Raw genomic sequence first — 16,732 nt, 5'->3', positions numbered from 1 at the left:
TCTTCCTGACCCCATGTCTCACTCTGCACGTAGTAGGCCTGCCTCCATGACCTCTCCAGAGCAAATTAATTCTGAAGTCCTGGTTAGGGGTATTTAGCCAGTCTGCTGGACTCCTTGGAAATACAAAGCACAGTCTCAGAGCTGAACACACCTTTTCTCTCTTCCCAGTCTCAGTGCAGGCAGATCCTTCAAATAGCCAGAAAAATCCTCTCCCTCTTTATTAAAATTCCTCACCATGTCCTCGCCTGACCTCAGCACAGCCCGATAACGAAGTTATCCAGGGAGACCCCACCCCCTTGGCACTGAGAACGGGACGCGCATTGGCTGCTTTGTCACCCCGTTTCCTGCCATCCACGCATCTCAGCCTGAGAGTGAGAGGAGTCCGCCTGACAAAGGTGGGAAAATTCCTGGAAACCCAGTTACCGGAGGCCTGGAAACAGGGATGCGGGCCCTGTGGGGTCAGAGCTGGCTCAAGTCCAGGGTTCGGGTCCCAAGGGTAGCAGTGGGCGGCAGGAGCACCAGGAGGGGACAGGAGTGAGCGCGGAGTTTCCAGCCACGGCGGAGCAGGGGAGCGAGGACCCGTGACTCTGGGAGGTTGGAGCATTGTTGCCAAGGCTAACCTCGGGGGCCCGGGCAGAGGGCCAGGGAAGGAAGAAATCAGAAGTCCTTCCCAAGTGGCCCTCAGAAGGCCTCTGAGCACTCTGCCCTAATCACTGATCCCGAAGGTGGGCAGATGCCACCCAAAGGGGTCCTCATAGCAGACTGGAAAGAGAGAGGCAGTGTTGGTGAGAAATGACTGATGTATAAAGCAAGCCGCATGGTCGAAGAGAGCAGGAGAATGCAGAACAGGCAGCGGAAGGGAGACAGGAGTGACAGGTGGGGGAGGGGGAGGGTCCAGGGGGTGGGAGGCTCTTCAGTGGTGGTCGCCGTGAGCTTGAGTGCACCCACCGTTTGCGCTTTCTCTCTGTTCCAGAGAAGCCTCCCTCCTATACAGAGGGCTAGCCCAGCCGTTGGCTGCAAATGTGTCACTGAAGGAAATCAACCAAGAAAGCCCACTAATGCAGGAGATGACTAAATGACCATGGAAGAGTCTGGAAAAAGATGAGAGGGATTGGTGTCTAAAGCCATCAGAAACACTTAGGATGTAAGGACTGGTGGGAAAAGCAAGTTGCAGGACTCTTCCAGGTCCCTAGTCAGATGTCACCTTCCTAGACCACCCTGTGTACCGGGACCCCCCCCCACCCTGAACCCACCCCCCATTACCACTGATGTGCCACACCTGTGTATATCACGGATTCATTTGTTAACTGTCCTCCTATTTGAATACAAGGTTCATGAGGGCAGAAATGTTAGTCTTGTTCACTGCTGTGTTTGTTGGATGAATGAATGAATGAATGTACACAGTATAATAGGATTCATGTGAAAAAGATGCATAAAGCAACTGTAACATACATAACAACACATCAGGAAAGATACTTCTTTCTCAGTAGGAGACAAAAGAGGCCAAGATTGGAAGTGGAGATGAGAGGTTATCAGAAGGAACTTCAGCTTTCTTTGGACTGTTTTAATTTTCACAAGGAAAATGCTTGACTCCTGAGGAATAACGGCTAATACTCCTTTAGAGGGTATCACGCACCAGATTCCGCTGGAATCATTGTATATGAATTAACCTGTGCATTTCTCACCAGAGCCTGTGAGCGATTTGCTGTTAGTTTCCCAAATCACTAGATGAGGAAACTGAGGTGCAGAGAGGCTAAGGAACCAGGCCACACAGCTGGAAGGGGAATGTTCCCTGCTGGTTCAGACAATAAAGAATCTGTCTGCAATGCAGAGACCCGGGTTCAATCCCTGGGTTGGGCAGATCTCCTGAAGAGAGGAATAGCTACCCACTCCAGTATTCTTGCCTGGAGAATTTGATTCTTGCCTGCCACAGTGGAGTGGCAGGCTACAGTCCATGGGTCACAAAGAGTCAGACACGACTGAGTGACTAACATTTTCACTTTGAGGATTCAAACCCAGGCCATTAGGCTTCAAAATCCATTCTCAAAACTAGCCCATGGCTCAAGCCCAGGCTGCCAGCTGTTTTGCTACAACCCTGAGCTTAGAATGGTTTTTCCATGTCTACTTAGCTGGAAAAAATCACAAGCACAGCAATTTTCATGACCCATGAATATTATATGAAATTCTGATTTTAGTGTGTATGGATAAAGTTTTACTGCAGCCCAGACATGCCTATTAATTTCTGCCATTGCTGCTTTTCAGCTGTAATGACAGTAATGAGTGATTGTAACTGAGACTTCTGGACTATGAAGCCTCAAATATTTATCATCTGGCCTTTTACAGAAAACATTTGTTAAGACCTGATGTAAACTACCATCTACTCCTCCCAGTAATATATTTGTCTGTCGGGGGACAAAAGGTGGACCAGACAAAAAAACACAAAGGCCTGGGTTCTAACTCTGAATGAGCTGCTTATTAGTTTTGTGGCCTTGGTTTTCCCATCTGTAAAATGGGGGCATGGTGTCCACTTCAGAAAGTTGCTATGAAGGTCAGTGGAACAAAGGTCTGATAACAATAAGAGCCAGTGTTCCTTGTGGGTTCCCCTGGTACCAGGCTCCTTGCTAAATGCACTGTTCACTTGTCAAGTTGGTGTGAAGTCACCATCTGAAGGGACTGGTATTGGACCCATTTTTGAAATGCAGCTATAGCAGCAGCTTGTTGATTTATATCATATAGAAGAAAATTATTTTTATGTAATGTTCTACAGGGCCCCTTTATAAAACCCTTTTTTACTCCCCAAAATGTTTCAAGGGAAATTGCATGCGAGTAGCAAGTGACTTTCTCCCTCTCTCCCCTTATCTTGGTCCCCAGCTAGCGCTTAGGGATCTGTCCTTCTGTATTTTTTTTCTTAGCGCTCAGAAGCGTATGAAGGTAGGGTTTGGTTTCTCCTCTCCACCCTACTCCTCCCATAAAAAATAAATAAATGAATAAACTTTTCTGAAGTTTGACTCTGTAGTTTGCTCTTTCCCTTAGAGCATATCTTGGACAACGTTCCACCTCGGTCACTATAGATCTGCTGCCCTTTTCCTGTCTGCCCAGCACTGCACGGTATGAACTCAGTGCAGGGTCATCAGTCATCATCCCGTTGCTGGTCACTGTGATGCAGTGACCGTCCTGTGCACACATAGTGCACGCGTGGCCTTGGAGATGTGTGTCTCCAGAAACATAGGAACCTGGGGAGTGTGCATGCATTTCATACAGGGTGCAAACGTAGAAGGATAGAAACTGTAGCCATTTCACCTTTTTTCCTGTAAAATTATATCTCTTTTTGAAAGTTATCATTTTGGACAGAGCTGCTTCCTAGGAAGCAGAGGGTAAATGTTTAAGAATTCATTCCCTTCCAAAGAAATCAGCAGCTAAAGATTTACCAAGTTCAGGAAGAACTTAAACAAATCTCAACTTCTTCGCTGAGCTTTTAAAGCCCTCAAAATTTCCTGTCCATAACGTTTCCTCCCCCTCATCTGTTCTCCTGCCTGGTTATCTAAGTGGCTCTCACTTTTCTGGAGCCGCTGTTGCCTGCCTGTGTTTGTGGCATGATTTGCTTGTCCCTCCATTGTCCCTGCTGACTGTTCATCCTCAAACACACGCCACGCTTGTTCCTGCCTCAGAGCCCTTGCATTTGCTGTCCCCTCTGCCTGAAACACTTCCTCCAGATCAGTGATTCTCACTCCTGGCTGCACATTGGAGTCCCCTGGGGAGATTTTTTTTAAAGTCCAGTGCCCAGGCTGAACCACAGAGCAGCTAAACCAGAAGAGGGCCCAGACATTAGTAAAGCTCCCCTAAGGATTCCAGCAAGCAGCTGAGTGTGAGCTCCAGTGATGGAGATCTTCCCACGCCCAGTTCCTTCTTGCCACTCATGTCGCAACTCGAGTGTCACCTCCTCAGAGAGGCCCTCCCTGATTGCCCCAGCTCCCGATTACTCTTTGTCACATCTTGTCTTATTTCCTCCTCCTGTCACTCCTCATCACTATCTTGACTCTTTGTTTATATGTTCATCTGCTCCTGCCCCCAGGACAGACCCTTCAGGATTGCAGGCATGTATTCACCCTCCACAATGGTATCCCTAGAGCCTTAAAAAGACTTCAGGCTTAGGGACCAAGACTTAGGAGGCCTGGCTGCCACATTTATCAGCTGTGTGACATTGGGCGATTCACTACACTTCTCTGGGCCTCCACTTTCCTGTTCTGGAAAACAGGGCTTATCATCATACCTACTTTCTAGGACTATGTAAGAATTGACAAGCTAATACATGTAAACCCAAGAGAGTCCCTGGCACACCCTAAGCACTCAGTAGTGTTACTGTTTTAATATCTGTCATGAATGAAAGACAAATTGCAATTCCTCTCCCATCCTCCCTAACCCCTTCTCAGGGTTATTCCTCCACTGTGAGGTGTTATCATTTGACATTCTCTGTTCTGCTTGCTTACTTATTGTCTGTATTCCCTGTGTGACTTCACCACTCACTGCATGTCTGCCCCCTAGACCAGCAGCTCCAGGAGGGCAAGGATTGTCTGTTTTGGTCACTTTTGCATCCCCGATGTTCAGCACAGATGCCCAGCTCCTCATGCCTTCTCCTGTCTCTCCCCGGCCCCCAGGACTACCTGACAGACCTGATCACCAATGACAGTGTGAGCTTCTTCCGCACGTCCAAGAAGATGTACCCGCACAGACCTGTGCTCATGGTCATCAGCCACGCAGCCCCCCACGGTCCTGAGGACTCAGCCCCCCAGTACTCAAGCCTCTTCCCTAATGCGTCTCAGCACATGTAAGTTTCAGGGCGCTGCCTCCAAAGCTACTGGGCAGCACAAAGGCTCGGTCACAGTGATGCAATGATAGAGACAAGGCTGCCTCTTCTCTCTAATCCTCCTGGTGTAAAGAGCCCAGGAGCACACAGCTCATCTCTGGAGAACTGGAATACAGATCCAGTAATAACAACCCAAAGCAGGCAGCAAGAGTGGTTAACTTGGGACCCACATTCTCTCACCGAGATCTGTGGCTAGAAGTACCTTTCAGGTGTACACCTGTATCATAGGTTTCCTTTCAATCCTGCGTGTTTCATTTTGCACATTTTTAAGCATTCTTTTGAGAATGGGTCTATAGCTTCATCAGACTACTAATGTGTCTACAGCTTCTGTAAGCTGTTAACTCCATGGCCGACTCTGTTCTAAGCCCTATGGTGGCGCTTTAGTCGCTAAGTCGTGCCCGACTTTTGGGACCCCCCTGGACTGTCCATGGATTTCCCAGGCAATAATACTGGAGTGGGTTGCCATTTCCTTCTCCAGGGGATCTTCTGCACTGAATCCCTGAATGTTCCCAGTGACCCTTGATGTATCAGTTATCTATTGCTATATGACACGTCATCCCGAAATTGAACCACTTAGAACACCAATGTGTAGCATCTCACAGTATCTATGAGTCAGGAATCAGGGGGTCTACCTGTCTGGTTATGGCTCAGGGTCTCCAGAGGATGTAGTCAAGGTGTCAGCTGGGGTGCCACCACCTGAGGCTTGCCTGGGGCTCACGCACAGGGCTGCTTCTGACCTAGGGCCAGTGCAGTCTTTTATAACCTCATCTCAAAAGGACACACCATCTCTGCCATATTCTACTGGTCACACGGACCAGTGGGAGGGGGCTACACGCAGTAGAATTGGGGGCCGTTGAGGGATGTCTTGGAAGCTGCCTGTCAGAAAGGTGAGGTAAGTTCCCTAAGGTCACGCAGCTGGTAAATGGCAGAGCTCAGATTCATATCCGGCCCCCATTCCTGCCTGCTGTCTCTTTGCCCACCCCTCCGGTCCTTCCTTCAGCAGGCTAGAAAACCTTTCTGGAATCTTCTGCATTCCTCTGCCTCGAACCACCTCCTGCTCAGCCGTGATGCTCAGCAGCCTTCACTCTGACATTGGGGCGACATGGGCAGAGCAGTTAGGAGCCCGCCTGAATATTCTGGGTTTAAGTTTCGTTACAATCAGAACATATCGCCCTCCTCGCCCCCCTCGCTGTGATTCCTTTCTGATGGCGCTCAGAGTGGCTCCTGGAGGATGAGGGACTGTGTCAACCGACCCCCGGGTCTTTGGGGAGGAGGGTTGGACAGGTGAGGATGAACCACACTCCAGGGACGGCGGCACTGCCTCTCTGCAAAGCTGACCTGGTGTCCCCCACCTGGGAGGCCAGCCCCCCGCCCCTAACCTTTGCGGGAGGGAGTGGGAGGCACCGTGGGGTGGGGTGAAGGTCTGCTTGGCTTCTGCAGTGTCTCCTCTAAAAGGGGTACTAGCACCCCACCCCACCCCCAGCAGCCCTGGAGTTTCATGATGAGGTTGTTTGACATCGCCTGCTCATTTATTTTCCCTTTGAAATGAAAATTACAGAACTTGAACATGAGCACTGCCTGCTATTACTTACCCAGAGCGCCCCCCGCACCTTATTAGGAGTGTGTTTGGAAGGCTCTCTTATCTCTGGGGTATAATCATTTTCAAAACAAACCTCCAAACCAGAAAGTTCTGCAGCTGGGATGTTTAATTACGACAGTCAGGGGGCTGAGGAGGGGCCAGAGCCCTCGGGTCGGAGTTCCAGATCTTTCCATCACGAGGCCCCTGTCAGAGACTCTCACCCCATCAAACCTGCACCATGTTCTCTGCTGGGCTTTGGGTTCTGGCAAATGCTGCTCATTGCGATGCGGTCCCACTGCACCTGCCCAGGGCCCCATCCACCCTCCCAGCTCCATACATACACAGAGACGCACGCAGACACACACAAACACACACACAGATACAGACACAAATGTACAAATAGATACACACAGATGCACACACAAATGGGGCTTCCCTGGTAGCTCAGATGGTAGAGAATCTGCCTGCAATGCAGGAGATCCAGGTTCCATCCCTGGGTTGGGAAGATCCCCTGGAGAATGGGATGGCAACCCACTGCAGTATTTTTACCTGGAGAATCCCATGGACAGAGGAGCCTGGTGGGCTAAAGTCCACGGACTTGCAGAGAGTCCGACACGACTGAGCGACTAACACATTCACATACACAAATACACCAGTGCGCACACAAACACAGATACATAGAACACACAGATACAGACACAAAGACACACAAATAACACAGATACACAGACATACACAGACATGTACACACAGGCCCATATACTGACACACACACACAGGTACACAAATATACACAGAAACAGACACCCAAACGCACAGATACAAAGATCTAAGCACATATACACACACACAGATACACAAAAGCAAACACAGAGACGCACATAAACACAGATGCAAACGCAGACACACAAACGTGCAAATATACCACCATACAGACATGCACGTACAGAGACAGGCGCGCGCACGCGCACACACACGCACGCACGCACACACACACACACACACACACACACAGCCAGAGCTGCCCCAGAGTGTGGCATCTGGGCGTCACGGGCGTCTCCTTCCATCACCCAAGGGAGCCAGGCCCATGCTCGCATCTTGAGGTGGGGGTGGGGCCAGGGCTCCTGCCCACGGCCTCCAGACACAGGGCAAGGGGCCGGAAGGGGCCCCACAGAAGAGGAGATGTTGTCCTTCAGGCTGGCCGTGAACAAGCAGACATTCCTCGGATTCTTTCAGAGGTGAGGGCTTCGCCTCTTTGTTCGGCAGACGGCTGGGTTCCTGTGAAAATGTGACCCCGTCCCAGGGGAGCAGGGAGAGCCTGGCCCCAAGCAGGACCCCAGATCCTGCTCCAAAAGCCGTCGTCAGAGAAGGGGCTTCAGAAAGCAGACTCTTGACAGACTCACCCCTCGCTGTTCCCCAGGGCAGACACCAGCCCTAAAGAATCTAACAGATTCAGGGATGATCGCTCAGAATTATATCTGGAATCCGGGCCCCTGAGGCCATGGGAACAATTTCCCCAAAATGCCAACCAGCCCTGAGGGCGTCTCTCTGTGCTGCTCCTGCCGCCCGCAAGCCCCCTTGGTGCGGGAGGTGGGCTCACCCCTAGGAATGTTCTACACATGGGTCAGGCCCTAAGCCGGCTGGCGGGGAAGAGCCACGTTCCTCTCAATTGAAGGAGCCGGGGCAGATTTAGTGGCAGGAGACCCACCAGAAACTCAAAGTCCAGAAGGAGTCTTGTGACTCATTCCGTCTACATAGCAACCATCTCCATAACTCTGGGCTCCCGTGAGCTGCAGGGTCCTTCCTCCCACCCCGGGAAAGTTCTCTGAAGTCGAGGGGCCTGAGGTCCTGAGGAAGGGAGGGCATTCGGGACCCTCATCCCCTCCCCATCGCCCTCAGCCCTCGCCCCTTACTAGCCAGCTTGAAAAGCTTTTGTCTTCAAGCAGAGGAAGCTTAGCCTCTGCTTGCAGCTTTGCCTGGGGAAGGGGAGGGGGCAAGATCTGAGCGGCCCCTGGCCTTCCAGCATCATCAGACCCCGTGCGAGGGGTACCCACGCTTTTGTGGGGTTTCCCGCTCCTGAGCTCGGCCCCCAGGTCTACCCTTGGCAAGGTCGTCCCCTCACTGGGCCGCCAGTCTCCACTTCTCACTCAGGGCGAATAAAAGTAGCCCAGCGCCTCGGGCAGCTCTGAATATTAGATGGTCTAGGCAGAGCCTTCTGGGTGCGCCCAGCCCATGGTCAGCATCCTTCCGAGGTCAGGTTATCGTGTATTTATTCGCTTATCACTGAGCATCACAGCTGACCCCACAGTAGCGGTCTCAGAGCCCAGTGGCTCCACCAGTCACTCAGTGAGACCGTGGGCGGGTCCCGGAACTCCTCTGACCCCGCTTCCTCTTTTTAAATTAATGTGTAGAGATTAAACCACATGGAAAGAATAATTGTGACAAGTCACAGAATACGGCCTGTCCCAAACATACACATTCAGGCCATTCTCACAGTTTTGCCTGACTATTATTAACCGAATTTTTTAACCAATTTCCTTTAAAAACAAAACAAAATCTATTGCAAAAGGAAATTCCACATGACACACCTTAATTAGCCACGATCACTGGCACTCGCCATCTACCCAATGTGGCTGAAAAATAAATGCCCTGCTGTTAAATTAGAATTGGGTGCTGTACCCACGGGTGGTTCTGAACTTGAACCTCCCTACAAGGGGAGGTGGCAGATTCGAGGGAGGAGAGAGCCCAGCACAGACCGAGACGTCGGCCTGGATGCGCTGGGCATGCTGACAGGGCTGAGACGGGAAGGACAGTCCCCTGGGGGGCTCCGGTCACCTGTCACTGTGACCCCCAGGTCTCCCCACGTGCATGCCCTGCACACAGAGAGATGCTGACCGAACGTGGGGCAGAGCCCCCAACATGCTGGCATCCGGAGGGGTGAGGTTTCAGCCTGGGCTACAGCCCCAGCACAGCTGCTTTTTTCCCAAGGCATGGAGGGGGGTGGTCCCTGGGGGGGCAGGGCCCAGCACCCCCACCCACCACCTGGTCTGACCTCTGTGCACGTCTGCTCACCAGCACCCCGAGCTACAACTACGCACCCAACCCTGACAAGCACTGGATCATGCGTTACACGGGGCCCATGAAGCCGATCCACATGCAGTTCACCAACATGCTGCAGCGGAAGCGCCTGCAGACCCTCCTGTCAGTGGACGACTCCATGGAGACGGTAGGCGGCCCTCCTCCCACCCCACCCCGCCCCAGCATCAGCAGCGGGAGAGGACTGGAACCTGGCAGAAGGGTGAGGCACCCGGAACCGGCTCTGAGTGATCCAGACGGAACCCCAGCCCTTGGGGAACCGTTCAGCTCTGGTCGGTCCACTACAGCAACCACATGTGGCTACATGCGCTTTTTTAACAGTTTCCTGGAGATACAATTCACATACTGCTCAGCTCACCGGATTCAAGCATAGGTTTCAGTGGGTTTTCACTTATTCGCAGAGTTGCCTGATCATCGCCACAGTTGGCCTTAGAACAGTTTCATCACCCTCAGAGAGAGACCATGCAGCCCTTAACCGTCACCCCAAACCACCCCCTCCCGCTCTTCCACCTTAGGCAGTCCCTCATCTACTTTGTGTTTCTGTGAATTCGCCTATTCTGAACATTTCATATAAAAGGAACCCTACAATATGTGGGGTTTTTTTCTTTTTGTATCTGGCTTCTTCCACTTTGTGCGATGATTTCAAGGTTCACTTGAAAGTACTTAATTTTGTTGTTGTTGCTGAAAAACATTCTATTGCCCAGATACGTATTTTTAAATTTATCCATGACTATTTAAGTTCAGTAAGGGCTTCCCTGGTGGCTCAGCTGGTAAAGAATCTGTCTGCAGTGCAGGAGACCTGGGTTCAATCCGTGGGTCAGGAAGAATCCCTGGAGAAGGGAAGGGCTACCCATTCCAATATTCTTGGCCTTGAAAATTCGATGGATGGAGGAGTCTACCGTGGGTTACAGTCCACAGGGCCACAAAGAATCAGACACCACTGAGCAACTGACATTGTCACTTCACAATAAAATTTAAAATTTCATTCCTCAGTTGCACTGGCCACATTTGAAGTGCTGAATAGCCGTTGGGTGGCTCATGCCACAGGTGTTAACATTGCCTGCATCACAGAAAGTTCTATGGGGCGGCACTGTTGTGGCTCACAGACTCCTGCCTCGGGCCAGCCATTCATTCATTCCTTCATCCATCCGTCCCACAGCATCTGTTGAGTGCCAGCACACACAGGACCCAGCAGGGAACAAAATGACAAAGTCCCACCCAGATGGGACCTACATTCTAATGCAGGGAGACACAGTCCGCAAATAAGTGCTGAGAAGGCAAGCAAAGGGGGACAGGAGGTGAGGAGGCCATAGGGCCACCTCGGTGAGTCCCAGGGGCCCCACAGAGAGGTGACAGTTGAGCAAAGACCTGAAGCAGGGGAGGGACAGGTCTGAGACCCCAGCACATCGCCCCTTTAGGGGAGAGCAGGCCAGGTGCCCACTGCCCCGAGCCCGCCCCGCATCCTCACCGCCTCGCCTGCGTTTCAGATTTACAACATGCTGGTGGAGACTGGTGAGCTGGACAACACCTACATCGTGTACACGGCCGACCACGGCTACCACATTGGCCAGTTCGGACTGGTGAAAGGGAAGTCCATGCCTTACGAATTCGACATCAGGGTCCCGTTCTACGTGAGGGGCCCCAACGTGGAGGCCGGCTCCCTGTAAGTGCATCAGCCCACCCCAGCAACCCACAGTTCCCGGGAGGCCTCCAGGCTCATCAGCACCCACATGGGCAAGCAGCAGGCAACTCAGCAGGCAGCCCCCAGCCACTCCCCTGGGAGCGCGGGATTTGGGCAGGTGGGCCTGGGCGCCAAGCGAAGGGGCGGTGATGTCACCCGGGGTGGGTTCTGATCATCGCCTTCCCCTCTGTTGGGGAAGGGGAGTCCAGGGCTGTTAGCACCTGAGAAAACAGACTCTTTGTGGTGGGCACTGTGCCAGAGAGTCAGGGAACCGGACTGTGTGTGTGTCCCTGCCAGCGCATGGAGATGCCACCTTGACTTCTGTCTGTCCTGACGGGTTGTGGGTCTGGCGGTTGTCAGGGAGGGGCCCTGGGCTGAGATCAGCGGGGCCGGCTCAGTGGCAGCGCTAAGGGAACCAGCCTCCCCCCCATCCTTCCCCGAGGGCCACGTGGGCCCTCATCCAGCCGTCCCCGCTGGTTAACCTTTGAAACGACACGTCCTGGCAGCAAAAATGTTGTGTCTGGGGCTGGGAGGGAGTAATCATAGCTGCAGCTTCCGGGTCAGCCGGGATGTTATGGAGACCAACTCGAAGGGTCTTTTGAAATGCACGTTGTCACTGCTCTGGTGCTGATCGGGTCCGACTTCCGTCTGAGCCGAGAACGCACGCAGACACTGACTCAGCTACAGGATTCCTCCTGAAAGGGCGATGTCTTGGGACCAAGATGTTCCTGCCCCGCCGGGGAGGTTTGGTGGAGCTTCCAGGAGGCAGGCAGTGCGAGCTGTAGCCCAGCCTCTTCCCTCATCCTCTGCCGACCTCACTGGTTCCCTCCCTGTCTGGATCTCAGGGTCCCCACCTATAATCATAGCTATTGTAATAATAGCCGTGTTGATACAGTGTGATTCTTCAGGCTTTGGTCTAAGCACCTTCTATCCAGCTAACTCAGTTAAGCATGATAACAAGCCTCTAAGGTAGATGTGAGTGTTATCCGTGTTTTAAACACGAGGAAACGGAGGCTCAGGTTAAGTTGCCTGAGATTACTTAGCATAAGAGAGAAGTGCTGGAATTTGTCTCAAAACCAGGTTTCTGATACTTGTACATGTTTTTCCTTATTTGAGAAGAATGTGTGACCATTAAAGTCATTAGGATCACTTGCTTTCAGAAGGAGAAGGTGGACTGAACTGTAATCCAGCAGCTGTCATTACACTGGTCAGCCTCAGAGTCTGTGATCTTCTTCTCAGGACTCAAAACCAGAGAGGCTGAGCTGGGGAACGGCCCGTCTCTCCGTGCACAGGGCTGTTCAGGTGCAGACGGAGGACTTGAACCCACAGAGCCGGCCTCCCAGAGTGTTTACCAGGCATCCTTTCTGGGGCTGAACTTGTGGCAAGGAGCTTCTGCAGAGCCAGCCAGCGGAGAGAAGGAAGCAAGGGAGGGACGGCCAACAGGACACAGGCTGGGCCACGAGACAGCCCCCTGGTCTGACATCCCGTCCCCTTTGCCTGTTCTGTGGTCTGGCCCACCCTCAAGGGGAGGGGATCACACCAGGGTGTGAAGCCCAGAGCCTGGGGATCTCGGGGTCAGAGGTGGGAAGAGTGTGCTCGCTGGGGCCTGGAGGAAGCACGTTCCAGGCAGCGGACACACACCAGGGCAGAGGCCCGGAGGCTAGGCTGTGCTCCGCTTCCAGGAGCAGCGAGGGGGCCAGTGTTCACATCAGAGGCGCGGGGAAGGTCCAGGGTTTGGAGTGTGTCTCAAAAGAAAGCGTTCTCCTTTCAGGAGTTGGGGTAGGCAGGGCCTTCCCGGCAGAAGAAAGAGCCAAGCAGAGGCCAGGTGTGGGCCTGTGAACCGCAGCCCCCTGCGGTGGTGCAGAGGGTGGGAAGGTGAGCGCTGGGCTTCAGCTGAATCCAGGGTGCATAGGGGAACCTTGAGGGCCAGGGTGCAGGAGAGCGACATGATGGATGGATGGCAGCTTTCCCGCCTTTGGGGCACCGTGGAGCCATCCGCCCCAGGGGAGGCCGGGTCACCACCGCCCCGGTGACTGAGTCCTTCTCGCCCTCCCCCCTCAGGAATCCCCACATCGTCCTCAACATCGACCTGGCCCCCACCATCCTGGACATTGCCGGGCTGGACATCCCCTCAGATATGGACGGGAAATCCATCCTCAAGCTACTGGACACAGAGCGGCCGGCGAATCGGTGAGGGGGCGGGGTGGGTGCTGGGGTGCCAAGTACCCCACACTGTCTGAGCTCCTGGCCTAGCTGTGTGGGTCTCGGGGCGGGGGGGGGCGGGGGTTTCTCTATACTGAGGAGCTGGGGTTCTAGGGCCCCCCATTCTGACCACTTACCTGCCGTGGGGCGGGGGAAGGAAGCTCCCTCTCTAAGAGTCCACCTTCCCAGCTGGAATATGGCCACAACTCAAATTGGGTGAAACGTGAAAAAAAAAAAGCTATCGGAGCTGACATTAATTAAGCACTTTCTGTATGCTGGCCTTGTTCTGAGTGCTTTGCAGCAGATTTTATTATTTTAATCTTCACAGTAACTCAGTGAAGTTGGCATTATTATGATTCCAGCTTGGAAACTGAATCCCAGAGCAGTCAAGTGACTTGTCAGAGTTCTCTTGGCAGGTCTGGATCCCAGTCCAGGCATCCAGACTCTAGGCTAGAGGCTACACTCTTAATCGCCATGATCGGTAGCTCTAATGCCGGATGGTATGATGGGAACATGTTCCTGGGTGTCCGGGAGGCAAACAGAAGAACAGTCTTGTTGTTCAGTTGTATTCAACTCCTTGAGACCCCATGGACTGCAGCACTCCAGGCCTCCCAGAGCTTGCTCAGACTCATGTCCAGTCTCAGAGTCAGTGAGGCCGTCCAACCATCTCATCCTCTCGTGTCCCCTTCTCCTCCTGCCTTCAATCTTTCCCAGCATCAGGGTCTTTCCCAATGAATCAGTTCTTTGCATCACGTGCCAAAATATTGGAGCTTCAGCATCAGTCCTTCCGATGAATATGCAAGACTGATTTCCTTTAGGATGGACTGGTTGGATCTCCTTGCAGTCCAAGGGACTCTCAAGAGTCTTCTCCAACACCACAGTTCAGAAGCATCAGTTCTTTGGTGCTCAGCTTTCTTTATAGTCCAACTCTCACATCCATACATGACCACTGGAAAAACCATAACTTTATACGGTGTTGTTTTAGTCGCTCAGTCATGTCCGACTCTTTGCAACCCTGTGGACTATAGCCCGCCAGGCTCCTCTGTCCGTGGGATTCTCCAGGCAAGAATCCTGCAGTGGGTTGCCATTTCCTTCTCCCACTGTACGGTGATGGTGAGCAAAAACTAGGTGTGAAGGTGAGCTGAGTCTGGTCAGACAGGAAGGAGGAGGACGCAGTCACTGGCATGAGAGCAGCGGCATCTAGTGGCCACCGGTGTAACTGCCCACCGAGGTAACGGCCCCACAGCACTGATGGAGGCAGCCTCCAGCTGGTACCTTCTGCAGCTCAGGGTACCCCGGCCGGGCGGGCACTGTCTGTCCAAGACTAAGCGTCCTATAGAAGGAACCACCTCTGCTGAGCCTCCTCCCTCTGACGAGGAGGTTTTATGAGCTGTAAGGGTACTGGTAAAGAATCTGCCTGCAATGTGGGAGACCTGGGTTCCATCCCTCGGTTGGGAAAATCCCCTTGAGAAGGGAAAGGCTACCCACTCCAGTATTTTGGCCTAGAGAATTTCATGGACTATACAGTCCTTGGGGTCGCAAAGAGTCGGACATGATTGAGCAACTTTCACAAGGGTAAAAAATGGGCATGTTTGGGGAGGGCGGGGGCGCTGTGTTGGGAGCCAGGACAGTGGGGGGTCGGGTGCAGGATGGAAGCGCCCTCTCTCAGCCCAAGGCCCTGTCTGGGAAGTGGAAATGATAGTGCGAAACTCCACAAAATGCACGCTTAAATCCAACAACAGAGGATCAAAGGGAAAAACATCCCCCCAAACACAGTGTAATTAACCTGAAGTCAGGAGAAGCGTTTCATCTGGTGCTGAAGTAAAAGGGAAGCAATCTCTTCCAGCACCAGGGGAACTGCTGGGCTTCCTGGGAGGCACAGAGGGGTGTGCACATGACTATGAGTGACTTTGACCTGGGTCATTCTGCCCCATGTTCAGACCCAAGGCTCTAGGGAAGTGCAGCTCTGCTGTGGGCTGGGAGGGGTGTGTGTGTGTCCATGTTTGTGTGTGTGTCCGTGTATGTGTTCATGTGTGTGTCCATGTATGTGTTCATGTGGGTATGTGTCCGTGGGTGGGTGTGTGGCCGTGTGGGTGTGTGTCCACGTGTGTCCGTGTATGTGTTCATGTATGTGTCCATGTGTGTGTTCATGTGTGTGTCCGTGTGTGTGTGTGTGTTCATGGGTGTGTGTGTCTGTGTCTGTGTGTGTGTCTGTGTGTGTGTGTCCCCCACTCGCCCTGGCTGCCCCCGGGGTCTGCGCTGCTTGTGAATCAAGGCTGGCTCTGAGCGCCATCCCTGCTTCTGGAAGGATGGAGGGACATGGGAGCCCCTGCACTGATGAGAAGATGGACATGTGCTTTCTCCCCCCAGGTTTCACTTGAAAAAGAAGCTGAGGGTCTGGCGGGACTCCTTCCTGGTGGAGAGAGGGTGAGTGCCAGGGTCTGGAGGAGCCACCCCAGGGCGATACCGGGCAACCCCCACCTGTGCCTCCCACGAAGCGCCCCGCCATCCCACCTGCACCCGCAATACTACAAATGTCAAGGGCAGGAGGGAGATTGATGCTGTTCCGCCACCTTCCACTGGGGGCTGGGAGTCTGTGTCCTCGGCCCCCTGTACCCAGGAAGCCGGGGCCCGGCTGCACGCACGTGCTCCCCCAGAGCTGGGCGACCAGCCCCGCCTCTGCTCTCTGCCCCACAGCAAACTGCTGCACAAGAGGGACAGCGATAAGGTGGATGCCCAGGAGGAGAACTTCCTGCCCAAGTACCAGCGCGTCAAGGACCTGTGTCAGCGCGCTGAGTACCAGACGGCGTGTGAACAGCTGGGGCAGGTGAGGCTGCTCAGTACTGTGCTGGGGCTGGGGACAGGGTCCCTCCTTCCCTCTCAGGGGCCCCCCAAACCGCGGCCCAGGTCTGCTTCTCAGACCAGCAGAGCCAGTGTCCCTGATGATGTGTGACCCCAGGGTGACGCCAGGGGGCGAAGACAACGCTCAGAAAACCCTTCCAATCCTGCTCCCGTCAGAGGAAAGCTCCGTGGGTGCACGTGTCTTTAGCTGCTCTGAGACCCTTGCCCGATCCCTCTTTAACAAAGACGCAGCTGGCCTCTGCGCAGTATTTATAAAGTTAAATAACTATTTCCATTGTATTCACTCTCCCAGATCATCTTTGTGGCTGGCTTTCCACTTACATAGGAACAACAGGAAATTACCTTCTGATGTAAACACGTTTAGGTTGTAAAAATGTGAGCTGATTTCAGGAGAAATGTTAAGGAAAATATAATCCAGACAGTATTTGGAGATAACAGAAACTGTGAC

The 16,732-nt window shown here is 53.0% G+C and overlaps 1 protein-coding gene across 5 annotated transcripts in view; it reads left to right on the top strand.

Moving 5' to 3' along the window:
* SULF2 (sulfatase 2) overlaps nt 1–16,732 on the top strand; it is a 125,302-nt gene that overhangs the window by 87,691 nt on the left and 20,879 nt on the right. For 4 of the 5 annotated variants that reach the window (XM_070472735.1, XM_020887252.2, XM_020887253.2 and 1 more), the window contains exons 5-10: nt 4,656–4,825; nt 9,519–9,669; nt 11,027–11,202; nt 13,282–13,410; nt 15,793–15,849; nt 16,120–16,249. In XM_070472735.1, the coding sequence (XP_070328836.1) occupies nt 4,656–4,825; nt 9,519–9,669; nt 11,027–11,202; nt 13,282–13,410; nt 15,793–15,849; nt 16,120–16,249 (813 nt within the window). Of the gene's footprint in view, nt 1–4,655; nt 4,826–9,518; nt 9,670–11,026; nt 11,203–13,281; nt 13,411–15,792; nt 15,854–16,119; nt 16,250–16,732 lie in introns of those variants that run through there. The other variant, XM_070472736.1, reaches the window with a different exon arrangement.

This window comes from Odocoileus virginianus, chromosome 9, assembly GCF_023699985.2.
Source record: "Odocoileus virginianus isolate 20LAN1187 ecotype Illinois chromosome 9, Ovbor_1.2, whole genome shotgun sequence".
Taxonomy (NCBI): domain Eukaryota; kingdom Metazoa; phylum Chordata; class Mammalia; order Artiodactyla; family Cervidae; genus Odocoileus; species Odocoileus virginianus.
This window is presented reverse-complemented; position numbering and strand designations above follow the sequence as displayed.